Source organism: Canis aureus, chromosome 8, assembly GCF_053574225.1.
Source record: "Canis aureus isolate CA01 chromosome 8, VMU_Caureus_v.1.0, whole genome shotgun sequence".
Taxonomy (NCBI): domain Eukaryota; kingdom Metazoa; phylum Chordata; class Mammalia; order Carnivora; family Canidae; genus Canis; species Canis aureus.
The window spans coordinates 56,617,612-56,644,844 of record NC_135618.1 but is presented as its reverse complement, the minus strand read 5'-3'; the positions used below and the strand labels follow the sequence as shown (position 1 = coordinate 56,644,844).

The following is a 27,233-nucleotide window of genomic DNA, read 5'->3' as shown; positions in this document are numbered from 1 at the left end:
CAAGGTGCTGGCCAGGGTCGAGGCCTCATCTGGAGGTTGGACTGACTGAGGAGGGATCCACACCTAAGCTCCCTCGAGTTGTTGTGGTTGTAGGACCGTAAGGCCTGAGGGCCTGCTTTTGCTGGCCATCAACACCCTCAGCTTCCAGAGGCTGCCTGCCGTTCCTTGGCATGTGGGCTTCCCCAATGTGGCCACTAGTTCATCAGGCTGGCGAAGACCGTCTCCAGGACAAGTCTACTGGTAACACAGTCTTACATGATGTGATATAACCACAGACTGATGACCCATCACCTCTGCCATGTTCTACTGGTTAGAAGACAGTTGGTCTGTCCACCATTGTGGGGAGGCAATTACACAGGGGCCTGAACCCCAGGAGGTGGGGGTCATGGAGGGTCATCTTAGGGTCTAAACAACACATCATAAAGCTTACTTATCACAAATGACACATGTGGGGCAATATTTGAACCAAATATTCTTTTGAAAGAAACAAAAAAAAAGTCAGCAAAGTTCTGTTTGTGCCCTATCTACTTGGATCTGAACAGAGTATTTATTTATGCACATCAATAAATTCTATCTGAATGACCAAAAAAACCCACAAAATTCGCCTGTCATATCATGGTAGAAACTCAACATTTGTGTTTTTACACAAGGACCCTTAGAATTGAAGTCGGGTCTTAGAAATAATTGCTATGTGTCCTCCAGGTGAATGTTGAGGGCTTACTCTTCATGCGCTGGCCCAGACCCTGGGGAACCAACCTAGCCGCACAAGCATGGCCTTGGCTCTCAGGGCGGAACCCGGGACACAGAGCCAGGATGCAGCGAGGGAGGAGCTGTGGGGGCACCAGAGGCGGGCCTGAGTGACGGGGAGGTGGAGATCAGCAGCTTGTGCAGAGGCAGTGAGATGAAAGCCTGCAGGAACCAGACCCAGAGGGGCCCGCAGCAAAAGGCAAGGAGTGAGGCTGGGAGGTGAGGGGGAGCTGAAGCCTGAAGGGCCTCCTCTGGGGCAGTGGGGAGACAGTGAGGAAGCAGGAGGGAGACAGTCCCCATGGATTGTAACTTAGATCTGTGCCCCTAAGGGATGTCTGGGTGGCTCAGCAGTTGAGTGTCTGCCTTTGGCTCAGATCATGATCTAGGGTCCCGGGATCGAGTCCTACATCGGGCTCCCTGCATGGAGCCTGCTTCTTCCTCTGCCTGTGTCTCTGCCTCTCTCTGTGTGTCTCTCATGAATAAATAAATACAATCTATTTTTAAAAAAAATCTGTCCGGCTGTGACAGCAGGAAATGAACTAGATTGGGGCAGAACTAGCAGCAGGAGACACCAAGAGAAGAGCTGATGCTGGCCAGGATTAAGGGGGAAGTGGCAGGAAGGGGGTCCAATGGACAGATGAACACATCCTTAGGGAGGTAGGAGCAGCCTGATAGGCTGACTGACTGGGGGCCTCTCCCAAAGGCAAGCGCCGATCCTAAGGGCAGCCCTAGAGACCACTCACTGTCTGTGGTCAAGGGGGGCAAGCACTGAGGTTGCCCCGGTGACTGGATGAGCCATTTGGTCAACTGCATGAGCTCCAACCCTAGGGAACTGAATCCATGCAGGATTAGTGGGTATTCCTTCATCCTGGCTCCTGGGCAGGGGTTGGGCAGCCAGATCAGGGCAGGGGTGTGGCTGGGGGACATGAGGCAAGGAGCCACATGATCTCTGTGTTTGGGAGGTCGTGCATTCTTTCATTCACCAGGCACTGTGCTAGGTGTCAGTGTGAGGGACACATTCTGCCCTTGTGGAATTGTCAGTCCAGTTGGAGAGACGGTTAATCATCAGTAATAAAGTGTGATACCTGTTGTGAAGGCAAAGTGTCCTAATGGGCCTGAGTGGGATGATCCCAGAAGGCTTCCTGGAGGAGGTGGTGGTTTTTTTTTGTTTGTTTTTTATGATAGTCACACACAGAGAGAGAGAGAGAGAGAGAGAGAGGCAGAGACACAGGCAGAGGGAGAAGCAGGCTCCATGCACTGGGAGCCCGACGTGGGATTCGATCCCGAGTCTTCAGGATCGCGCCCTGGGCCAAAGGCAGGTGCCAAACCGCTGCGCCACCCAGGGATCCCGGAGGTGGTGTTTAAACAGAGACCAGAATAGGGCAGCCCTGGTGGTGCAGCGGTTTGGCGCCACCTGCAGCCTGGGGTGTGATCCTGGAAACCCGGGATCGAGTCCTGCATCGGGCTCCCTGCATGGAGCCTGCTTCTCCCTCTGCCTGTGTCTCTGCCTCTCTCTCTCTCTGTGTCTATGAATAGATGAATAAAATCTTTAAAACAAACAAACAAACAACAACAACAAAAAAAAAAACAGAGACCAGAATAGGAGTTGGCCCAAAGAGGAAGGAGGGATCCAGATGCCTGGGTGGCTCAGTGGTTGAGCATCTGCCTTTGGCTCAGGTCGTGATCCCAGAGTCCTGGGATCGAGTCCTGCGTCAGGATCCCTGCACAGATCCTGCTTCTCCCTCTGCCTATGTCTCTGCCTCTCTCTCTGTGTGTGTCTCACATGAATAAATAAATAAAACCTTAAAAAAAAAATAAAAGAGGAAGAAGGGATCTTTAGGCAGAGGGAAGGCAGATACACTTGTAACCATACTTCTGGGGCACCCAGCTGGGCCCGGAGGCGGGAAAGCATGAAAGCCTTAACCTACAAGAGGAGAGTGATCGGAGTCCAAGCCAGAGGCCCGGCCATCAGGGGCAAGTCCCATCAGGGAATGTAGACTTCATCCCAGGAGCTTGGGGAAGTGGCTGAAGGATTCTAAGCAGAAGAGTGACCCGGTCAGGTTAGCTCGCTCTGCCTGTGGCTGGACAATGAGCAGGACTGGAGCCAGGAAGGCCAGTCGGGAGGCTGCGGCGGGCCCTGGGGAAGAGACGGCCCTGGCCTGCACGTCCTGGAGACATGCACTTCTGACCCCCCAGCGGCGGCAGAGGTCCTCGGGGCTCGGGCTCGGGGTTCGGCCAAGGGCAGCACGGGGGAGGAGCCCAGACCCAGCAGAGCCTGCCGCCTCCCCTCCCGGCCCTCGGCCCTTGGAGCAAGACGCTGAGCTGGGGGCCAGTTACTGAGGGTCTGGGGAGTAGCCAAGTTAGCAAACGGCTCCCCAGAGAGGCTGGGGTGCACCCTCACCCAGCCCACGGCTGTCCCTGGCTTCCATGTGGCAGAGCCGGGCCTCCGAGCAGGCTGGGCCCAGCTACTGAGGACATCGGTCGGAACTCCAAAGACGCGCTGAGTGACTGACCTAAGTGAAGCCAATGGCTGGGCAGCTCCAGGGCTTCCTGTCCATGTTCCTTTGAAGTGTGGAAATCGGGGTCCGGGGGAGATGCTGGGTTCCATCTCTGCCACACCAGTCAGTGGTTCACCAGGGACCGGAATCCTTGCTCACGGTGTGGCCCTGCAGGTGCTGGCCGGGCAGGTGCAGGCCCTGGCTCGCAGTCGGGCATGTGGCGAACGCAGCTGAGCCCAGAACAAATCAGGGTGCTGCTACAGTGTGGAGAGTGGCTGCTCTGCAGGTCAAAACCCCACCGCCCCGTGCCCATCCCTGGCCACTTGAGAGGACGCAGCATTGTGTGGATTAAGCAGAAACGGTCTATGCCAGCACTTGGGAAATACACATAGTTCCTCGATTTTCTTTCTTTCATTCTTTTTTTTTTTTTTAAGATTTTATCTATTTACTCATGAGAGACAGAGAGAGAGAGACAGAGACCCAAGCAGAGGGAGAAGCAGGCTCCTGCGGGGACCCTGATGCAGGATTCGATTCCAGGACCCTGGGATCACGGCCTGAGCCAAAGGCAGGCGCTCAACCACTGAGCCACCCAGGCGTCCCTATAGATTTTCCTAAAGCACGAGATTCTAGGGAGCCACCGCTAGTCTACTTCCCAGAGGTGCAGGGGAAGGCGAGCGACGGGCTGCAGGTCCCTCCTCCCACCTTGTAGGGGAGCTCGGGAAAGTCCAAAGGCCAGCGCTCAGCTCTGGAGATGTGGCTGCCCCCGCCCCGAGGTCTTGTGCATCTCCCTGCTTGTTTATCCCCCTGAATTCCACTCTCCACTCTTCGCGCCGCAGGATAGACAAGAAGAGTAAATAGCCTTTTGAGAAAAGACAGCTTTGATGCTTCTTTTTTCCCTTGCCTTCTACCCTCCATTCCCTTTTAAGAAGAAAAGAGCTAAAATGTCATGTGGAAAATGGCCCATGAACTCCTCTGAAGCCTCACGGTAAACAAACAAAGCTTTATTATTGATTTTCTTTCATTACAAAAACAGGGATGGACAAAAAACTAGACCCCTGGGCTCCCCCCCTCCCCCCACGTTAAGCAAAGTAGCCCCAGAGAAAGATGCTGCAGCTAATGCAGATAATGAGGTTGATGTCCAGAAGGGTTTTCACGAGGGGGTTTTCTTCCAAGGAAACCATGACGGGTTCTGCTTTGCTTGGTGGCTCCTTGCCAGAGCTATCCATCCCACAGAGCCACAAGATGGCTCGCACCACTTTGGACCGCTTGGGGGTTGTGTCACCTAAAAGAACCCAAAATGAAGGTCATGAGGATGGGCCATGTCTCCCAGAGAGGGGCGCAGAGGGGCCAACCAGGTGTGTTCCGGGCACAGTGAGAAGTACTTTCCAGAAGTACTGTTTCTGGAAAGTATTCATGAATACCTTAATCGGGAAGACTAATTCTGGAAGAGTGGTACTTTCAGACTTTTCATCATTTTCAGATGAAGCAGCAGAGCCTCACTTGACTAACTTGAGTGAAGCCACGTAGCTGGTAAGCAGTGGCAGAGGTGGGTTTAGGAGCAGAGCTCTCCGCTTCCCTCCTCTGAATCACAGGAGGCCCAAGGGAGAAGGGCACTCTATTTTTTTTTTTTAAGATACATATTTTTTATTATTATTTATTCATTTGAGAGAGAGAAAGAGAGAGAGTACAAGTAGAAGCAGGAGAAGGGGGGAGGGTCAGAGGGAGAGGGAGAAGCACGCTCCCCACTGAGCAGGAGCCCCATGCAGAGCTTGATCAGGACCCCAGGATTATGACCTGAGCCAAAGGCAGACTCTCAACCAACTGAGCCACCCTGGCACCCTGGGAGAAGGGCACTCTTTTCTTTTTTTTTAAAGACACTTAACAACAAAAAAAAAAAAAAAAGGGGGGGGGGCCTCAAAAAAAAAAAAAAGACACTTAACAACTGAGCCACCCAGGTGCCCCGAGAAGGGCACTCTTGTGGGAAACTATTTCCCCATTCAGAACTAGGGCTGCAGGCTCCATTGCCTTTGGAGCTAGGCAGATGGTCAGGGGGAGCCACTTTGCGTATTATCTTGTCAAAATATGGACCAGGAAAGATTCTCTCATTTTTCTTAAAACACATGGCCTTCTGGATCAATCCTTGAATTTCCCATGTTAGGCTGACATCGATACTTATCCACAGCACATTTGTATTCACATGTATATTTATATATGTAAAAAGCCACGTGTGATGATAAATGACAGCCCAGAGCCAGAGGGTCATGGGGCAATAGGGGTGAGTGGGGACCTTGGCTAATGGAAGGACACAGCCCAGGTCTAAAGTGCCTGCTTTCAAAGGTCCAGACAATGTTAGTCAACGCAGCCCTGGGAAAGATGGAAATCTGGAATTTTATGTGAAATCTCTAGAGTTTTCAATGTCAACTCACCTTTTATTAAAATGGTAGGTGGGCTAAACCACAGTGTGTCTGCAAGCTGCCAGTTTGAACCAGGTAATTTAGAGAATGCCAGTAGTATTCCCCCAAAATTGTGGGATTTTGTGGGGATTAAGTGCTGTGTTTTAGCAAGCTCTTGACATGTGTTTGCTGTTATTCCTCTCCGCTGAGCATACGTGGAAACTTACTGAAGAGCCCACTTCCACTGTCTGGCCCAGACATTCGGGGTCAGGGGATGCTAGCATTCTGAGTCTGCCCATTTTCTCCCTTGTGATTTGGTAGAAAAATCTCCCCTTAAACACCTAATGCTTCCTGGGCCTCTACCATAACTGAGGAAAGGTAACTCACAGCTATGGCACTGGGATATGTTTTCTTGAACAATCTCCAGCTGGATGTTGGTGACGCTGGCTTCTGGTGTCCCATTCTGAGAGATGGTAAGAGGCAGGGGAGTTGCTGGGGGCACCTGTTCCTTCTGGACAATGGGGTCATGACGAGTAAACCAGGTCAGGCGGCTTACCTAAGGAGCAGACATGAATCAGATTAGGGTCCCCTGCTCGACTCTGTGTTCAGCCTCACGTGTGAGAATGCCCCCAGCCCAGCCCTGTCGCTGAATGTCCGAACAAGTTTCAACTCCCTGCACTCTTCAGATCAATGCACATTCCCCACCCCCCCACCATTCCCCTGGCTTTCTTTGGCAGCCCTAATTCTGTTGGGACCTCACCTTCCCTCATTCGGACCCCCAGAGCTTAACCCTAGCCTGGGACTTTTGGGGGACCCCCTCCCATCAGCCATTCAGCACATGCATTTCTCCGGCCACAGAGAATGAACTGGTTCATGTGTAAGCATGTGTCAAGCTGACTCCATCGATGGGGATCAGGAACTCTGCCGGAAATACTGGGACAAACGTGTTTCTGCTTTTGCTTGAGGAGTATGAGAAAAGATAACATCCCTGGAAACTGCCAGCGCCACGAGCGTGGTGCCTGAAAATTGAGGCAGAAACGAAGGATGGATTCGGATGATCTTCTGTCCGGTTTCAAGCTGTCCCTATAGCCCAACCCTAGGTGTCCTAGCTTTTTGAACAATCAAACCCTCTTTGTTGAGGCCAGTTTGGGTCAGTTTTGTGTCGCTTGTGGCAAAGGGTCTCAGCGGTTATATAGTATCAAACACAAATGTACCATCTCCTTGGAGGGTGGCTCCGTGAACCAGCTCACGGTGGAAACAGTGATCAGTGTCACTGCAGACAGAATCATGGAGAAGTAGAGGTAGTGGATATCCTTCACCACGGAGGGGCGGTCATCCGGCTGGTCACACCGAGGCTGCACATAAACGAAGTCCAGGACCATCCGAATCAAGCCAAGGAGAAGGCCCAAGATCAAACCTGAGAAGGCACCCTGCAAACCAGAGCAAGGCCATCTTAGAGGCATCCAGGGTTATGGGACGGCCGGCCTGCACCTCTGGAGACCTCGACAAGCCTCGACGAGGCTTCTCAAGAGCTTGCCTTCCTAGGGATACAGGCATCAGTAACTTGAAAAGGATTGGAGCTACTTACCTTTTTATCTTTCACACATGACTAATCATTTATGCATAATTTACTCATTTCTTGTTAATTTAGCTTCCCTGTTTCATGACACCATGCATTGAAACAGAACGCCCATGGTTGCTTTCCAAAGGCCAGGTAGCCCCCTTCCCACCCCTCCATCCACAAAACTCCTCCGTAAAGCCACCCATGTCATATGCCAACCTGGGGGGCGGCTCTCATCCAGAGCTACCTTTTCATTGGTCCGCTTCCAAAAACATCCCATGATGAAGACCACAGCCACTGGTGGCTGCAGATAGGAGCTGATGGACTGGATATAAATGAAGAGCTGGCCCCCCTGGCTGGCCTGGACCACGGGGATCCAGGCGATGGAGACCAGCACCAGCAGCAACACGAAGGCCCTGGTGCCAGGTGGAGAGAGACCCCTCATTAGTATGTCTCCCCCAGACACTTACTGCTCTCTCTCTTTCTCAATATCTTTATTGCGGTAGAGAATACAGATCACGACTCGCCCATTTTCAGTGTACATCTCTGGGCAACGCAATCAAGTTGCAGAACATCCATTACTCCAAACAAGTTCCTTCGTGCCCATTTACAATGTATTCCTTATCTGCTTCTGTTTCTACAAGTTTGCCTTTTCTAGAAATTTCATATAAATAGGATTAAACAATATATGGCCTGTTGCAGAGGTTCATCCATGCATCATGCGCTATCACAGTATGTCATTCATTCTTATTGTCAAAAAATATTCCATGTAATGGATTTACCATTACACACCACTGTTTATCCTACAGTGGTCAGCAGACACTTGAGTTGTTTCTATTTTTCCACTCTTGTAAACAAAAGGTTCTGTGAACATTTGTGTTCGACTCTTTATGTAGACGTATGTTTTCATTTCTGAGAATGCAACTGCTCGGTCATATGAGAAGTTTTATGTTTAAAATTTTTTTTTTAACTACCAAACTGTTTTGAACAGTTGAACCATTTACAGTCTCACCCATAGTGTTAGGAAAACTCCAATTTCTCTATCTCTTTGTCTGTCTTTTTGATTATAGCCATTCTAGTGGGCACCTCATGGTTTCTCCGTCTTCTAGGGATATGATCTCATGTCCTAGATCATTCTAGATCACAAATCCTTTGTCAGCTACATGGCTTGCAAATAGCTTCTCCATATTTGTGGCTTGTCTTCTCATTTCCTTAATGATGTCTTTTGAAGTGAAAAAGTTTTAACTTTTGATGAAGTCTAATGTATTTTTTTTTCTTTTATGGCTTATGTTTGTGGTGTCAGACTTAAGAAATCTTTCCCTAACCCAAGCCTGAGACAGCCCTCAGGCCCCCAAGGTGCTTATTAGACAGTCATCCTGTCTCCTGGCTCTCTTATGTATTTTACAGAAGATTTGCCTACCATCCCTTTCAGTCCTTACTGTTCCGCCGCCGTTAGACTTCGGACCTTGCAGACTTTGGAAGAGAAACTCCCCCCACCCAGTATCCAAAATCCCTTCCTCCCTTTGACCTGGCTAATTCCTATTCATGCCTCAGGTCCCACCCAGTCCAGGCTGGGAACTCCTCTAAATCCCCACATCTCCTTGCTCCTCCTCATAGTGCTCATTGGGGTTATAATTTCTTTTTAAATTCTCCTTTCTTATTAATTATCTTCTCTTTAGTTTTGTGAAGGCAGAAACTGAATCTTTGCTTTTCCCTGCTCTGCACCCAGCCACCTGGCACAAAGTAGATGCTCAGTGAACATCTCTTGAATGTGTGATTTACTCATACACAGATGATGACCCTCATCTTTGCCATCCGAGGAGGCTGAGCCTCCAGGATGGTAGGGCTTTGCCTGTGGGTGGGCCCAGCTTTCTCCTCCCTGGGTATCTAAACTTTTCACCCTCCTTCCTCAATCCCACTCAGTGCTGTCTTACCTGCCTACAATCATGAGCTCCTTTTCTGATGCTCGAGGCCGGATGTAATTCCAGAGGTCCATGGTGAAGATGGTGCTGGCACTGTTAAAGATGGAGGTGAGGGAGGACATGAGCGCCGCCACCATCACAGCCATCATGAGCCCGCGGAGCCCTGGAGGCAAAAGGAAGGTCTATGGGCCTCAGGCTTTTCCTGCTAACTGCTGCTGCCTCACTCATGACCCCCATATCCCAGGCCCATGGCGCCAATTGATCCAGCAGGTGCCGCTGGAAGGAAGCAGAACTCAGAGGTGAGCCATGAGGAGGGCCTGGGGTTGGGGGGCCGGGGGGCATCGGGCAGAGCGCCCTGGATAGCCAGGGCCTGGGTTTTATTTGAGGGCTCTGGCTCTGGGGCTCAGTCCCTCAGCCCAGAGCGCATTCCCTCCTGCTGTCCTCCCATCTCATCCGTCCCTCGGATCAGGCCCCAGCCAAGGTCTTCCTCCTTTCTGGGTGCTCCAGGGGCCTCCACGTAGGGGGCATTACCTGTGGGCAGGAGCTCCAGCACAAGTTTGGGATATGCAATGTCAGAGCAGCCAGAGGGGTTGCTACAGACCTTCAGGCAGGTTTCTGGATCCGCACAAGCCACTTGATCTGTGGAAGAAACGAGGCTCAGAGTGAGCAGACACAGACCCTCTAAGCTCAAGCCCAGCCAAGACACGGCCGGACACGGGCCAGAGCCAGGAGACAGGATGACTGTATATACGGTGTATAGCTCTATGAAATAAAAAAGGAACCTAGAAGTTATAAACCATGACCTTCTTACTTAACCTGCCCTATCTGTAAAATCGGGACAATAACATAACTCTACTTCATACGATTATAATGGCTGAGATGCCATAGTAAGCTGATATGTAGGAAGTGATGAATACACTGAGGCTGCTATTACTATAACCCAAATAATGCTGAGCTACCTCAGGACTCCTGGGTGGCTCAGAGATTGAGCATCTGCCTTTGGCTCAGGGCATGATCCTGGGGTCCTGGGATCAAGTCCTGCATCTGGGTCCCTGCAGGGAGCCTGCTTCTCCCTCTGTCTATGTCTCTGCTTCTCTTTCTGAGTCTCTCATGAATAAATAAATAAGATCTCAAAAAAAAAAAAAAAAAGCTGAGATACCTAGTAGCCATTCTACACAGTATCCTGCAACAGGCTGCATCCCCAAACTCCTCCAAAAGGGGACACAAGCAATTCACATCTTGCCTGCAGTTCCTTGGAGGTGCACAGAATGCCATCACCTGACACAGGGCAAATACTTTCTAAATCCCTCTTCTCCCCATCTCCTCAATAGCTGTTCTCATTTTAGGCTCCTAACAACCCAACTGTGCTGGGTGAATTTCTCTCTCTTCCTCTTCCTGCATTTCTGTGTCTCCTGCTCTCCTAAACAGCATTCTGATTTTCTAGTGTAAATCCACCTAGCCTTCCTGGCATCCGTAGTTATTCATCTCTTCCTAGTATGACGATGAACACATCCCAAGCATACAAGCTTAGGCCTCCTGCTTGGAGGACAGAGAGTATGGCACAGAGTAGGTGCTCAACAAATTCCTATGGGGCAGAGGCTAGCTATTACAGTGCTCCTGTGTGAGGAAAGAGGACATTACAACAGTTTCACAGATGAAGAATCGGGGCGAGGGACCTGATTACAAACCCCTAACAAGGTCATGTTAGAGGCAGAGTTGAAACTCAGGTCTCCTGACTCCCAATTCATTTTTTCAGAGAAGATAGACCAAGATAGTGTATGCTTTTCTATCTTTAATGAGTCTGCAGTAACCCATCCAAGGCTTAATCCTGACCACTGGGACCTTCAGAACTCTGTATCACCTCAGTGGTTTGGCACCTGTGTCTGCATAATACCTTTCTTGTCACCTTCTGACTTTCTCAGCTCCTGGGATCTGAACTAACTGATGCTCCTCACCAACTCCCCAATGCCTACCCAACACCACCCATCCCAGCTGGGCCACTTATTACCTCTCAAGTGGATCAAAGTGTAACTCTCATGAACTCCTCCTGAGCCCCCTCTGCTCAATCCCAAGTCTTCAGTCCTAGCTCCTCATTCTGAAGAGTGATAGGCTGTCAGCCCATCCAGAACCTTAGAATACAAGCAAGCATGGAGCCATTCACCGCTTATGCCAATCTCCTGCCTGGTTCCAGTGAAAATCAATGTCATGATGACCATTTACCAGAGACCTCAAATGTGGATGTTTGACAGCATCTCCAGATGAGGTTGTATGCTAAGCCTCTATATTTTTACCTGCATTAAAACTGCTAATTTAATAAATGTAACCACTTGAAGGACATCACAATTTTAAAATACAATATTGTTGTATCTTCATTTTCTTTTTAAGGTAACATAAGACCCAAGAATGGAGATAGCCCTGGGCCCTTTCATCCACTGGGAAGTCCAAGGGCAAACTGATCTTCATAAAATTTCTCCACACATTGTCATGTATTTTCAAGGCTGAGACTCTTCACCCACTAACAGCCACCCATGGGTACTATGGCCACAATAATAATACAATCACTGTGGAATAGAAGTAGATGCCCCCAAAGCTCTGGTTCAAGCCTCAAACAAAATTAAGACTGTAGTCCAAAAGTGATACTTGATAAGAAGAAACAATCTTGAGGAAAATACTTTTTTTGACAAGTCAAAGCTCTTGGCTTTTTTTTTTTTTTTTTTCTCTTTTGAAAAGTCTTTTAAAAAGATAAGGAAACAGTTTCATTCTCATGCCCAGAACATTGTAAGGAGCCACTTAGGTCAGGCAAAGGTCTTGTTCACATCCATATCATACAGGCTTTGCCTCTTTTTGTCCAAAAGCACCCCTTCCCTCAAGATTTATTTACTTTATTTTTTTAAAGATTTTATTTATTTATTCATGAGAGACAGAGAGAGAGAGAGAGAGAGGCAGAGACACAGGCAGAGGGAGAAACAGACTCCATGTAGGAAGCCTGATGCAGGACTAGATCCTGGGACTCCAGGATCACACCCTGGGCCAAAGGCAGGCACTAAACCACTGAGCCACCCACGGATCCCATGATTTATTTACTTTAGATAAAGAGAAAACTTGATCTCAGGACCCCAAGACCATTACCAAAGCTGAAACCAAGAATCAGTCACCCAACCTACTGAGCCACCCTGACACCCCCAAAAGCTCCTCTCTTCAAGGTTCACTGAGAAGGAGCAAGGCTCTCCCTGGGATACTTAATTAACTACACAATTTAACCTTAGGTTGTTTAACCTTTTAGACCTGCACCTTTCAACCATGAAACATGACAGACAGTTTACAAAGCATGTTTGTGGCAGTTGTCCTTGTCTGTTCAGCTTAAAGAATATATTCATTGGGGGTGCCTAATAAGAATATATTCATTAGTCAGTTAAGTATCTGACTCCTGATGTCAGCTCAGGTCTTGATCTCAAGGTTGTGAGTTCAAGCGCCTCATTGGGCTCCATGCTGGGCAAGGAGCTTATTTCAAAAAAAAAGAACACATTCATCTTAAGGATATTAGTTGGCTCAGCTAAGCTACAACAGAAACCAACAGTCTTATGAATCACCATTTGGTAACAGTCATCCACGTGTCTTGGGTTAATTAATCAACCATTTCATGTATGGTGTGGGTTCTCTTATCAGACCCTCTGATGCTTGGCATAAAGGGGCCTCTGGCAAGCTCAGATCCAAACACCACTAAATCTCCTACTTTCAAATGCTAACATTCACTGAAGTATCACTATGACACATAAAGACTATACATATATACCTTCCACTGTATTCTTCATAACTCCATTGGTAAGGCGTGGTTATTACACCTATTTTAAAGATAAGTAAATTGAGGCCCAGAAAGGTGACAAGGCTTCCCCAAATCATACAGCTAATAAATATTATGAATAGGTCTCATATCCTTCGTGTATTCCAGAGCTCAAGTGGGAACAATTTGCTTTGTGAATGGATATACTTCTTGACTTGTGTTTTATTGTTTTTAAGAGTGGTTTTTCCTGTCTCTTAATTTCCACTATGGTTCCTTTCAAAGTTTGTGCCGTTTCTCAGATGGATTAGTGGAAGAAGGTGTTGCCCAGTCTCATTATAGCTCAGGACTGGAGCATCCTTTTGAATGGTCTCTGGACCCAAATGAAGACTCAGTGGGATAGCTGGCAGAGCAGAGATGGAGGGAGACATGGAAACAGGAAGGAGGAGTGGCTTGGCCTAGACCCTGGCTTTTTAGGCAAGAGCTTCTCAATCTCCTGGGGAATTTATTAAAAGCAGATTGCTGGGCAGCTCCTGTGGCGCAGTGATTTAGAGCCACCTGCAGCCTGGGATGTGATCCTGGAGACCCGGGATCGAGTCCCACATCGGGCTCCCTGCGTGGAGCCTGCTTCTCCCTCTGCCTGTGTCTCTGCCTCTCTCTCTGTGTGTCTCTATGAATAAATAAATAAAATCTTAAAAAAAAAAAAAAAAGATTGCTGGGCCCCAACCTCAAGAGATTCTGATTCAGTAGGTCTTGGACGGGCCCCAAAAGTTTGTGTTTCTAACAAGGTGACATCAGTGCTGCTGGACTGGACTGGACTTCCCACACTTTGAGAAGCACTTGTCCAGGCCTTCAAACACACCATGCCCACCTTACCCTCTCCACCCTACCTCGCTCTCAAATTCCTTTCACTTATTGTTAGTTCCATATGCTAGAGTGTTCTAATTTATATCTTATCTTGCTTTTTCATGAGTACCAGACTCATTCATTACATTACGAAGTCGTTAGGGACATAGAACATGGCATTATGTTTCACTTAATCATGATTGCTGATTGGCTACCTGTTAAGAATGATGGTCAAGGTCTTGAGATTGATCTTCCAGACATTGATCCAAAGCTTAACGTGTTATTTGCTAAGAGAGACAATAGCATGATTAAGGGGTGGGGTTTGGAGGCAGATGCACCTGGGTTCTATCCCAGCTCACCCAGCACTAGCCAGGTTAACTTCTGGCAAGCCACTTAACCTAGGAAGGGTCTAGATTGCTCTTCCTTAACCCCCATATCCAATCCATTATTAATCTTGTTGAATGCACTCCAAGATATATTTTGAAACCATCCAGGGTACTTGGGTGGCTCAGTCGGTTAAGCATCCGACTCTTGATTTCAGCTTAGGTCCTGATCTCAGGGTCATGAGATCACATCAGGCTCTGTGCTGGGTATGGAGCTTACTTAAGAGGCTGTCTGTCTGTCTGCCTCCCTCCCTCCTTCTGTCCCTACTGCCCCTCCAAAAAAAAAAAAAAAACCCACCCATATGAACCAACTGTTGCCTCTTCTCCTCACAGAGGCCACCCCTGGAAACCTTATCAGAAGAAGCCCCACTCAGCATCCCTGTGACATCTCCCTGTGCCTTTTACTCACAGCTCTCAACACAATCAATGGATATCTCATTTACTTATTTCCTTATCTTTGTGTGTCTCCTCCACCACTAGAATGTGAGCCCACAATGGCAGGGATACTTTTTGTCTTGTTCATTTATGAATCCCTAAGTTTTCCTAGAATAAAGCCTAGCAGATCACTGACTCTCAGAATGTTTGATGGACACATGGAAGAATAAATGAGTGGATGAGCTTCAATATCTTCATCTGTAAATGAAAAGAGCCGTAACAGTATCAACTTCATAAGGTTGTTTTGAGGAATAAATGAGATAATATATAAAATGAGAGTAAGCCCTTCTATGGTGCTTACCTTGTGCTGACTGCTTTAAGCCTTATGAAAGATTATCCCATTTTTATGAGTGAGGGAACAGAGGCAAGTGATTTTCCAAGGTCATACAGCTAAGAAGTGGCAGAGCCAGGATTCTAGCAGCAACATCCAAATCAGAGTCCATATTCAGAACCACCACATGATGAATGTAGGTTGTTTAAAGTTGTGTTCTTTGTTCATATGTCAAGCCTTACCCAAAAGCTGTGTATTTTCCATCAAGTCACCACAAATCCCAAATCCCAGTTCTTACTCTGATATGGGTTTTTCCAAGCCTTGTGTGCCTTCCCTGGAACCAGGACCAGTGACTCTGGGTTCTTCATGCCCTCTGGGCTGGAGGAGTGAGAAACCCAAGATCTTGCACCACGGACAGATCTCCCACTCTCCTTCCCCAATTCTTTGCTCCTAATGCTTATTGTCCTAAATTATTGTGACAAAAACTTCTGGACCATCCTCCTCTTTCTTTACCGATGCAAAACATTGTATAAGATAAAGCACAGGGGAGGGAGCACTCTACCTTTGAGTTAATAACAGCCTTGGTGGGTATGAAAGGAAAAGCCCACAGATGTGGAAAATGCAAAGCTTTCTTCCATACAGATCAGCAGTTCCTGACATCACAGTGACTCCCAATAACACCCTCCTCCCAATCCTGTTTATCCACACAGTGAAAACCTCATCGCCTTACCACACTAAGAAAAATTCTAAGACAAATATTCTAGTGGCTTTGACATCCCTGATTTTTGTTAAGTACCCCCAAAGGGGTTCTGTTGGACCAAAATAACCAAACCACTGAGATGAAATACTAAAAGCACAAGAATAACTCTCACATTATGCTTTAGAAAACTGACATCTGGAACCACAAGATCTTAACCTATAATTTGTGGTTTCAAAAAAATACAGTTAAAAAAATACAGTTGAGGCAAGACCCCAGATGGGTCTCCCTGCTACTGGCCTGCGACATCTACTAGACATGCCTGCTGAACCCCTGTGGGGAAACAGTATACAATCTGATGTCTGAATAGAGATGCCTCAACATCCCCCTGCAGGGACCTCAGTCCCAATCCCTGATGACAATCATATGGTTAGAACACTTCATGGGGTCTGAGATTCAAAGACCGATGACCTTTTATCCCCACTGTCTCCTCACCTGGGAAGAGGACACGACTGACCATTCCAGGAAACACCATAATGAAAAGGGGCAGCACTTTCAGGTAGGCAGCCATCAGAGAGCCTCCTTTGGCATGGGACATGTTCTTGGCAGCCAGAGACCGCTGAACGATCACCTAGAAAACAGTAGGGTGGTTGGAAGTTGAAGTGATTCTCCCTAAAAGCAAACTAAGTGTGCAGAGCTGCTTTGAAGACATCGTGGACTTAGAACCTTGGTTTGTTTGGCTTCTCTTTGAGGAAACATTGGTTTCCTATTCCCAATCTCTGTGGACCACTTGAGGAAGCTGAGAACCCCATTCCATTCCCTCCTCTTTGTCTTGGAGTTGGACCCGACCAATTAGGTTTCTCCATTTCTCTGGCTACCATGATCGGTTAAGTATGAATCCAAGGCAGGCCAATTACAACTTTCCTAGCAGAGGCCTTCATTAGAATTGCCATTTACGAAGGTAGCTTAGACTGCCGGCTGCATCTTTGCCATCATACTGCAGAAGATCATCTTAAAATTGAAGTCATCTCAGGGTGCCTAGGTGGCTCAGTCAGTTAAACATCTCCCTTCAGCTCAGGTCATGGTAGAGCCCAACATCAGGCTCCCTGCTCAGCAGGGAGCCTGCTTCCCCTTCCCCCCCCCCACCCGCCCACTCCTGCTCATGCTCTGTCTCAAATAAATAAAATCTTAAAAAAAAAAAGTATCAAAAAAAAAAAAAAAAAAACTAATCTACTCAAAAGGAACAACTTCATCCAGAGTTTTTTCTAAATAGGAGACTGGTCCCCAAAATCCTCCTCCTGCCTTCAGATTGAATCTACATGAGCCCAGAACTTTCTCTCCTATTTCCTTAGGTTTTGGGTCTTGAAGCATCTGGAGAAGTTACAGAGGCCTTGGTGAGTTACCAGAGCCTTTACAAGCTGGTTCAGTGACCTATGGACAAAGGGAGTGAAACGCCACATCATTACCACTGCAACACTGTGACGAGAAGGACAAAGTTGGGATTCTTCCCCCCCCCCCTTTTTTTTTAACAGCAGACAGTAATGGGATAGTCTTCCTAGAGTGTCCTGCTCCTTTTTTTGAAACCCATACCTTGTCCATAGGGCTACACTATCATCTTGGGCACAGCTGCCTAATCCAGGGCTAGGCACCTGACCCGTGCTAGACCCTTAAGCAGGATTCTTGGACTGGGACTTAGGGACTTGTCAGCTTTCCCGTTGGTCTGCAGGAGGCAATGAAGTCCTAGATGAGAAAGATGGATGGGGATCCCTGGGTGGCGCAGCGGTTTAGCGCCTGCCTTTGGCCCAGGGCGCGATCCTGGAGACCTGGGATCAAATCCCACGTCGGGCTCCCGGTGCATGGAGCCTGCTTCTCCCTCTGCCTGTGTCTCTGCCTCTTTCTCTCTCTCTCTCTCTCGCTCTGACTATCATAAATAAATTAATTAATTAAAAAAAAAGAAAGATGGATGATGGAGACGGAAACCAGAATATGTTCCAGCAGTTTCTGAAATCTTGTTTGACTTCCTGCTGTTTGTATTCCACAAGCTAATACATCCTCCACCCCTTCCCTGAGGTAGTTTTTTTTCCAGATTTTATTTTCTTATTTGAGAGAGAAAGCATGAGCAGGGAGGAGGGGGAGAGAGAGAGGGAGAAGCAGGCTCCCCACTGAGCAGGAAGCCCGATGCAGGGCTCTACCCCAGGACCCTAAGCGGAAGGCAGATGACTGAGTCCTCCAGGTGCCCCTCCCTGAGGTGGTTTAAGTTTGATTTTTTTTTTTTGTCACTTGCAACCAAGTGTATCCTGACAGGCACAAATTACATTTGTTTAGATGCCATAAATGAAAGACTCTAAAATGTAGGATTGGTTTATGTGAGGAAAGGGTAGGGGCCATGGAGGCCCTCATCCAGAGCTGGGAAGTTAGTGGTCCTTGTTTAGAAGTTGGTTTAACAAAAAAAAAAAAAAAAAAAAGAAAGAAAGAAATTGGTTTAACTGGGGCACCTGGGTGGCTCAGTCAGTTGAGCCTCCAACTCTTGGTTTCAACTCAGGTTGTGATCTCAGGGTCGTGAGATTGAACCCTGGGTCACACTCCATGCTCAGTGTGGAGTCTGCTTAGAATTTCTCTCTTCCTCTCCCTTTGCCCCTCCCCACCCCATGCTCATTCTCTCTCTCTCTCTCTCTCTCTCTCTCTCTCTCTTTCCCTCTCTCTCTTAAATAAGTAAATAAATATTTTGTTTTTTAAAGTGTATAGAGGGGACACCTGGGTGGATCAGTCAGTTAAGCATCTGCCTTCGGCTCGGGGTGTGATCCCCAGGTCCCGAGATTGAGTCCCACATCGGGCTCCCTACAGGGAGCCTGCTTCTCCCTTTGCCTGTGTCTCTGCCTCTCTCTGTGTGTCTCTCATTAATAAATTATTTTATTTATTTATTTATTTATTTATTTATTTATTTATTTATTTATGATAGTCACTCAGAGAGAGAGAGGCAGAGACACAGGCAGAGGGAGAAGCAGGCTCCATGCACCGGGAGCCCGACGTGGGATTCGATCCTGGGTCTCCAGGATCGCTCCCTGGGCCAAAGGCAGGCGCCAAACCGCTGCGCCACCCAGGGATCCCTCTCATTAATAAATTAAAATCTTTTTTTAAAAAAGAAAATGAATTATTTCATGTCAGATGAATTACTTATTGCTGGCCATGACACAGCATCAGTAAATGTATAAGTGCCATTAGGATTGTCCACTGTTACTTATCTTTTTAGTCTGTGAATCAGGAATGTTGCTTTGCCCTTCTCCTGTTCTAAAATAAGCCTAGGAGGTCCGGGGTGGCTCAGTCGGTTGAACCTCCCGACTCTTTTTTTTTTTTTAAGATTTATTTATTTATGATAGAAATAGAGAGAGAGAGAGACAGAGACACAGGCAGAGGGAGAAGCAGGCTCCATGCCGGGAGCCCGATATGGGACTCGATCCTGGGTCTCCAGGATCGCACCCTGGGCCAAAGGCAGGCGCTAAACCACTGAGCCACCCAGGGATCCCCGAACCTCCCGACTCTTGATTTTGGTTCAGGCCATGATCTCAGGGTTGTAAGATCAAGCCCTGCGTTAGGCTCCAAGCTCAGTGGAAGTTTGCTTGAGATTCTCTCCCTCTCCCCCTCACCCTGCACACACGTGCACTCTCTCTCTCATGAATAAATAAAATCTTAAAATTAGCTTAGGTATAGGACTAGCAAAGCTGTGCATTCCGTAAGGCAGCACCAGCACAGTGAACCCACAGAGTCTCAGGATTCTATAGAACCCAGGTCAGTGGCTACACCATGTGGTCAAGACCAAAGTCTTGACCAAAGACCACCACGTGGTCAAGAAGGGCTTAGATTTCTAGGCCTTCTTGCCCTGCCCAACATTTGGAAGGAGACTGAGTCTTCTGTGGCTAAGTCCCCAGGCTCCTGAACAATGTGGGGTAGGTTGGAGGTGGCTTTCAAGGGGTGCAACGCTGGAATCCCAGCTAAGAAGGGCTTGAGGGATCTCAAGGAAATATTTGTGCAAATTCTTAAGTGTCAGCTGATGGTGAGCTGCATCAAGAGCAGTAACATAAACCATAGCAAAATGTAAATGTTTTTTTTTTTAATGTAAATGTTTTTAATGTTTATTAACCATCCCTGGGACAAAAAGACTATGGCCAAATTCCTCATGCCTCCCTTTTCTGTAACCATTAGTAACTGCACTGTTAGTAAGGAAATAAGGAAACAAAATGTTAGCATGCCGGACCTATGAAATTTGAAGTCCACACTGTTAGTCTTGATCTGTACTGTGTCTCAAAGCCTCTTCTTCCTGAGATTTGCCAAGGGAGAGAAGATTTGCCAAGGACAGTCTCCCAAAGGGGTGGTACATGTGTATTGTGCTCACCCCTGCCTGAGTGCAGAGGAGTTCTGGCCCAGGGTGTGGACCTGGGCTCTGTTCTCAGCAGCGTCACCTGCATAAATGCCCTTGTCCCACTCCATGATCGTTGCTTGAGTTAAACTTCAATAAGTCCTGACTCTGCACTACAGCCTCCAAAATGGTACCCAGATCTCTGATCCTCAACAGGAAATGCATTTCAACTGGTGATATATTCCCTGGGTTTGAAACCTACCCGGGTATAAACAGGTGCTCCATGAAACAACTCCTTGGCACATGTACACGGTCTCCCTGCCCACGAGTATCCACTTTTCTTAGTCTTACTACATCCACCTGGAGCTCCCTTATGCATACATGAGAAATGCAAATATTGATTCTATCTCCCCTCCCCTTAACACCAAAAGGGCTTCTTATAAATGCTGTCCTGCCTCTGTGGTTCTCATTTTTTTTTTCACATCAGTTACATATATGCTGTAAGGCCTTTGCTCTGGCTGTTCCCTCTGTGACAAACTCTTCCTCAACTTTCGCAGGGAGCTCTGCTCTTCTTCGAAGCCTGTGCTTCTAAGGGTCACTTCTCAGTCCTGCCTCCCCTTAATACCCTATTTTACTCACTTATTTTTCAAAACATATGTGTATATATATATATATATATTTTTTTTTTTTTTTAAGTAATCTCTACCCCCAACGTGGAGCTTGAACTCACAATCCCAAGATTAAGAGTCGCCTGTTCCATGGAATGAGCCAGCCAGGCACCCTGCCACCTATTTTAAACTGCACCCCTATATTCTCAACTCCTCTTTCCTACCCTGCTTAAAAAACAAAACAAAACAAAACAAAAAAAACGATATTTGTCATCTTGAAATATTCCATATAATTCACTTATTCAGGGATCCCTGGGTGGCGCAGTGGCTTGGCGCCTGCCTTTGGCCCAGGGCGCGATCCTGGAGACCCGGGATCGAATCCCACGTCGGGCTCCTGGTGCATGGAGCCTGCTTCTCCCTCTGCCTATGTCTCTGCCTCTCTGTGTGTGTGTGTGTGTGTGTGTGTGACTATCATAAATAAATAAAAATTTAAAAAAAATTCACTTATTCATTGTCTATCTACTCCCCACTGGAAGAAGGTGAGCTCCAGGAGAGATGCAAGCCCAGTCTGGTTTGTTTACTCGTGATCTCCAAGTGCCTGGTACACAGAGGATTCACAGAGTATGTGTTGACCATATGATACACTATAGCAATTTTAACTTCTTTTTTTTAAAAAAAAGATCTTATTTACTTATTTATTTATTCATTCATTCATTCATTCATTTGAGAGAGGGAGCATGAGCAGGGTAGGAGGTGAGGAGAGACAGAGGGAGAGAGAGAAGCAGACTCCCCTCTGAGCAGAAAGCCTGACATCCAGCCCCACATGGGGCTCCCTGCTCAGCAGGGACAGAGAGTCTGCTTCTCCCTCTGCACTTCCCCTTGCTTGTGCGTGCATGTATGCATGCGCTGTCTCTCTCAAATAAATGAAATCTTAAAAAATAAATAAATAAAATGTATCATCTCTTTCTGCTTACTGAATCTTTCCAGACATTAGCAAGATGTATTAAGAGTTCCCCTTTGCAGTGGCTTAGTTGGTTAAGTGACCTACTCTTGAGTTTGGCTCAGGTCATGATCTCAGGGTTCTGAGATCAAGCCCCAGGTCGGACTCCTCCCTCAGCAAATAGTCTGCTTGAGATTCTCTCCCTCTGCCCTTCCCTTGCTCTATCTTTCTCTCTCTCAAAATAAATAAATAAATTTTTAAAAACAAATAAAAGAGAGTTCCCCTTTGCAAATATCAGCAGCTCTGGATTTTCCATTACATGAGCGAGCTCAAGAAGTCAAATAATGTATAGCAGTAGAGAGGAAAGAGCAGTTGAGCTTGAGGGCGAGGGGGAGGAGAATGCAAACAAGAGACAGAGTGAAAAAACCCTATTTCCCAGCCCCCCAGGGAAAGAAGCGTCCTGGGGGATCCCTGGGCGGCTCAGTGGTTGAATGTCTGCCTGCAGCCCAGGGCGTGACCCTGGGGTCCTGGGATCAAGTCCCGCATCGGGCTCCCTGCATGGAGCCTGCTTCTCCCTCTGCCTCTGTCTCTGCCTCTCCCTCTCCCTCTGTGTCTCTCATGAAAAAATAAATAAAATTAAAAATTTTTTAAAAAAAAGGACAGAAGCATCCTGGAGGGCACACACTCATCAGCTGCCCTGTACCTGATCCGTGCACCAGTACCAGAGGGATGGGATGGACATTCCAAATATGATCCCGGGCCATGGGAGATCAGATGTCAGGGGGTCTCGGAAAATATGGAAGGCGTCCTCTCGGGGCAGCCCGCAGCTGCTGTTCTCACTCCGGTTGCTAGCCAGGGCCAAGAAATACTTCTCCTTCAGGCCTTCCATTCCACCAATTGCAGCAAAGCCTGGAATTCAGAGGAAGCCCAAATTTGCAGAGACTCAGAACAATCCACAGTGAGTGGTAAGGGGATGGCTGGGTGGGTGGCATCCTATTGAGAGCAGAGCTAACAAAGAAAGTTAGTCACCTTCGAGGCTCTTCGCCTTGTTTTGATGCCTTTGGCAGTGGTCATATATTGCTTCTCAGAATACTAATAACCAATGCATCATACAAAATGCATAGGATTATAAAGGAAACCAGATATGTTGAAGGCAATCAACAAAACATCAAAACTGTGACTTAGTATGCACAGTTTTGCAGTTAATAATGCAGTTATTTGCTCCATCAAACAGTAAGACCCGGCAGTAGGTCTAATAACTATTTATTTATTTATTTTTAAGTAATCTCTATGCCCAGCGTGGGGCTCAAACTCATAGTCCTGAGATGAAGTCACACACTCCACGGACTGAGCCAGCCAGGCGCCCCTGTAATAACAATTTGGTTTCAAAGTAGCCATGAACACAAACAGTTCTTCAGTACCTCAGCAACAACTGTGAAAACATCTGGATAAAAACATCTGAGGTATCTCTTGGTATGAGAGTCACGGAGTATTAACAAATATTCCTATGGTTTGTCGCCTACACTTACAATTTTTAAAATGCTACATTTCAATGTTAGGTTTATGAAAACATAGATGGGTGGGTTTTTTTTTTTTCCCATCCAAGTTCACATGAGTATTTTTGTAAATTTTGATTATTTTTTTCAAGACTAATTTTTGTAGATGGTTCTTTGGTTCTTTGATGCTGGAAAAAAGTATGTTTGCTGTTACAAGAATACTTGTTCAATTATATAATTTATAACTTCTTTTTTTTTCAATTATATAATTTATAACTTCTAAATCCTGTGTCCTGTGAAGTGTTAAAGTCTTGGTACTATTTTGGTTTCTGTCAATTTCTGCTATTTCTAACAACTTTTGCTTTGTATATGTTGCTGCAGTCTTGGATTCTTTTTTCTTTTTTCTTTTTTAAAGTAATCTGTATACCCAGCATGGGGTTTGAACTTGACCCTGAGATCAAGAGTCAGATGCTTTACTAACTGAGTCAGCCAGGAGCCCCACTGCAATGTTACTTAATATATAAAGTTTATGTCTTCATCTAAATCTTAGAGAATGCCAAGCAAGATCAATATATTCCCATCTACATTTATCATACTAAAACTTCTGAAAATACAGAATAAAGTCTTGACGGCAGACAATGAGGGCAAGGAGGAACCCACACTACTACAGAGAAAGAAACAAAGAATTACAACAACAAAAAAGAGGGGTGACACCTAGGTGGCTCAGTCGGTTGAGCATCTGACTCTTGGTCTCTTTGTTTTGGCTCGGGTCGGGTCATGATCTCATAGGGCTCTGCCCTCATTGGGGAGTCAGCTTGAAGATTGTCTCCCTCTGCTCCTACCCTGCTCTCTCTCTCTCTGTCTCTCTTTCTCTGAAATAGATAAATAAGGGGATCCCTGGGTGGCGCAGCGGTTTAGCGCCTGCCTTTGGCCCAGGGCACGATCCTGGAGACCCGGGATCGAATCCCACGTCAGGCTCCCGGTGCATGGAGCCTGCTTCTCCCTCTGCCTGTGTCTCTGCCTCTCTCTCTCTCTCTCTGTGACTGTCATAAATAAATAAAAATTAAAAAAAAATAAAAATAAAAATAAAATAGATAAATAAGGGCCCCTGGAAAAAAAAAAAAAAAAAAAAAGGAGGCCCCTGGGTGGCTCAGATGGTTAGGCATCTTGCCTTTAGCTCAGGTCATAATCTCCTGGTCCTGGAATTGAGCCCCACATTGGACTCACTGCTCAGCAGGGAGTCTGCTTCTTCCTCTCTTTCTGCCTCTCCCCGTGCTTGTGCTCTGTCTCTCAAATGAATAAATAAAAAATATTTTAAAGAATATATAAATAAGGGGCACCTGGGTGGCTCAATGGTTGAGCATCTGCCTAGTCTTGGGGTCAAGTACCACATCAGGCTCCTCCTGCAGGGAGCCTGCTTCTCCCTCTGCCTATGTCTCTGACTCTCTCTCTGTGTCTCTCATAAATAAATAAAAAAAATATATATATAAATCTTAAAAAAGAAACAAAAGGGACTACAGCAGACTTCTTAAGATGCATGCAGGCCAGGGGGCCTGGGCTGGCTCAGTTGGAGGAGCCTGTGACTTTTGATCTCAGGGTTGTGAGTTCGAGCCCCACATAGGGTGTAGAGATTACTTAAAAATATTTGAGAAAGGGATCCCTGGGTGGCTCAGCGGTTTAGTGCCTGCCTTCCGGCCCAGGTCGTGATCCTGGAGTCCCAGGATTGAGTCCCACATCAGACTCCCTGCATGGAGCCTGCTTCTCCCTCCGCCTGTGTCTCTGCCTCTCTCTCTCTGTGTCTGTCATGAATAAATAAATAAAAATCTTTTAAAAAATAGAATATTATACTCAGTGAAAATTTTTTTTTCAAAAAAAACATTTTTGTTTTTCAGACAAACATTATAAGAAATAAAAAAAAAAAAGAGAGAGAGAGATTCAGAAATAGCCAAAATGAAGGTTAATATAAAAGGCTTTTTAGGGCAGCCCCAGTGGCTCAGCAGTTTAGCGAGCCTAGGGCATGATCCTGGAGATCCGGGATCAAATCCCGTGTCGGGCTCCCTGCATGGAGCCTGCTTCTGTCTCTGCCTCTCTCTCTCTCTCTCTCTCTCTCTCTCTGCGTCTCTCATGAATAAATAAATAAAATCTTAAAAAAAAAAAAAAGGGGGCTTTTTAGGTGTGCCTGGATGGCTCGGTCAGTTACCCTCTGCCTTTGGCTCCGGTCATGACCCCAGGTTCCTGGAATGGAGCCCCACTTCAGGCTCCCCGTGAAGATTGCTTCTCCCTCTGCCTCTATCTCTGTGTCTCTCATGAATAGATAAATAAAATCTTTTTTTTTTTTAAGGCTTTTTACATTTTTCTTAAGATTTTTTAAAAAGTTATCTCAACACCCAGTGTGGGGCTTAAACTCACAACCCCAAGATCAAGAGTCACATACTCTTCCAACTGAGCCAGCCAGGCACCCTAAAAGCCTTTTTTTAAAAGATTTTTTTTCTTCTTTTTAATCACTTTAAAAGATAATCGACTATCTAAAGCAAAACTTGTAGCAGTATATTGGGGTTTAGAACATATGTAAATGTATGTCTTGAGAAAGAAAAAGTGGGAGGCATAACACTTCCTGATTTCCAACATATTATAAAGCTGTAGAAATCAAACACGATTTTATGCCTACGGTGTTGGCACAAAAAGGCTCCTAGATGAATGGGACTGAATTGAGGGCACAGAAGTAAACCCACATATGTAGGGTCAATTAATTTTCAACATGTGGAAAGTTGCAGATATCTTGGGAGAATATCTAATAGATACAGCAGATTGAGGACAATTCCTGGAGGCTGATCTGTACCTTCTTTCCTGCCCGACTTAATGAATTAAGTAATGGAACTTCCCCATCAAGAACCCATACTTTCATGGAGAAAGATCTAGAGGTTTAGCTAAGAATAACAGACCTTGGGCAGATCTGTTTTGGTTCTCTCTTGCCTCAGAAAACCTGTTTTAAGTAGCTCATGGAGCGTTGGGACATTCAAAGCGTTGGTATTTATGACAACAACATGTTTCTAGTGAGGCTGGACATTTGTCCTTCACATACATGTTACTCGTCTGTATTTCCTCTTTATGTGTAGGCTACCAGTGAAGTTTTTCATCTTATAAGGGCCCAACACATTTCTTTTTAAAGTTAATAGTAAGCCTTTTTTGTCTGGGTTGTGAAATGTTTATCCATGATCCATTACTTCTTTGAAGTTTTGTTTGAAAGACGAGAAAGTAACACAAAATGGAAACCACGCAGAAAAACACAATGTTAAGGGAAAACTCTTGTTTATACCCCTGGACCCCTGTTCCTAGACTATTCCTGAGTCTTTTCTTATGTTTCATGCCTTTGACACTTTCAAGAAACATGTTAGGTTATTTTGTAAAATGTCTCTCAATCAAGACCTCTGATAGGTTATTCTTGATTAAGTGGAGGTTACATCTTGTTGACAAGTATGGCACATGAGATGATGTGGTGTCCTCCCCATATCAGGAGCTACATGATGTCAATGTCTTATTTCCGGTGATACTAACCGTGATCACTTACCTACAGAGGTGTGTGCCATGTTGCTCCCCTGAAAAGTGACTGTTTTCCCATTGGTAATTAACACGTTTGGGACACAACAACTAAGACCACACAAAGATCCTATTTCTTCATGCACTTTGACCCACTAATGCTCATTTATCCTAAGATCTTGCCTGCAGATCATTATGATGTCCTCATGGTGATTCTCTAGCTCTCTCTTCATCTATGTTTATTCATTGGAATTCTTCTATAAGGAAGAGTTGTCCCTTTGCCCCTTTTATTTGTTAATCATTTATCTATATCAATATTGGAAGAACTATTCATTTTTACCTAAAAAGAAACTAAGCTGGGATCCCTGGGTGGCGCAGCGGTTTAGCGCCTGCCTTTGGCCCAGGGCGCGATCCTGGAGACCCGGGATCGAGTCCCACGTCAGGCGCTCGGTGTATGGAGCCTGCTTCTCCCTCTGCCTGTGTCTCTGCCTCTCTTTCTCTCTGTGTGTGACTATAATAAATAAATAAATAAATAAATAAATAAATAAATAAATAAATAAATGAAAGAAACTAAGTTTTGGGGCGCCTGGGTGGTTCAGTAGGTTAAGAGTCTGACTCTTGATTTTGGCTCAGGTCATGAAGTTAGGGGTTGTGGGACTGAGCCCCACATTGAGCTCTTCATTCAGTGGGAGGTCTGCTGGAGATTTTCTCTCCCTCTGTGTCCTCCACCCCCACTGTCTCTCTCTCTCCCTCCAAAATAAATAAAT

The 27,233-nt window shown here is 46.4% G+C and overlaps 1 protein-coding gene across 2 annotated transcripts in view; it reads right to left on the bottom strand.

The window, feature by feature from the left end:
- Nucleotides 1-4,225: 4,225 nt before the first annotated feature.
- The window catches only part of SLC5A11 (solute carrier family 5 member 11), a 44,114-nt gene continuing 21,106 nt past the window's right edge, over nucleotides 4,226-27,233 (bottom strand). For both annotated transcript variants that reach the window (XM_077907070.1, XM_077907071.1), the window contains exons 10-17: nucleotides 22,137-22,342; nucleotides 16,027-16,162; nucleotides 9,653-9,760; nucleotides 9,134-9,284; nucleotides 7,447-7,615; nucleotides 6,853-7,068; nucleotides 6,026-6,194; nucleotides 4,226-4,527 (exon numbers count right to left, since the gene is read on the bottom strand). In XM_077907070.1, the coding sequence (XP_077763196.1) occupies nucleotides 4,325-4,527; nucleotides 6,026-6,194; nucleotides 6,853-7,068; nucleotides 7,447-7,615; nucleotides 9,134-9,284; nucleotides 9,653-9,760; nucleotides 16,027-16,162; nucleotides 22,137-22,342 (1,358 nt within the window). In that variant the 3' untranslated portion in view covers nucleotides 4,226-4,324. The remainder of the gene's footprint in view (nucleotides 4,528-6,025; nucleotides 6,195-6,852; nucleotides 7,069-7,446; nucleotides 7,616-9,133; nucleotides 9,285-9,652; nucleotides 9,761-16,026; nucleotides 16,163-22,136; nucleotides 22,343-27,233) is intronic.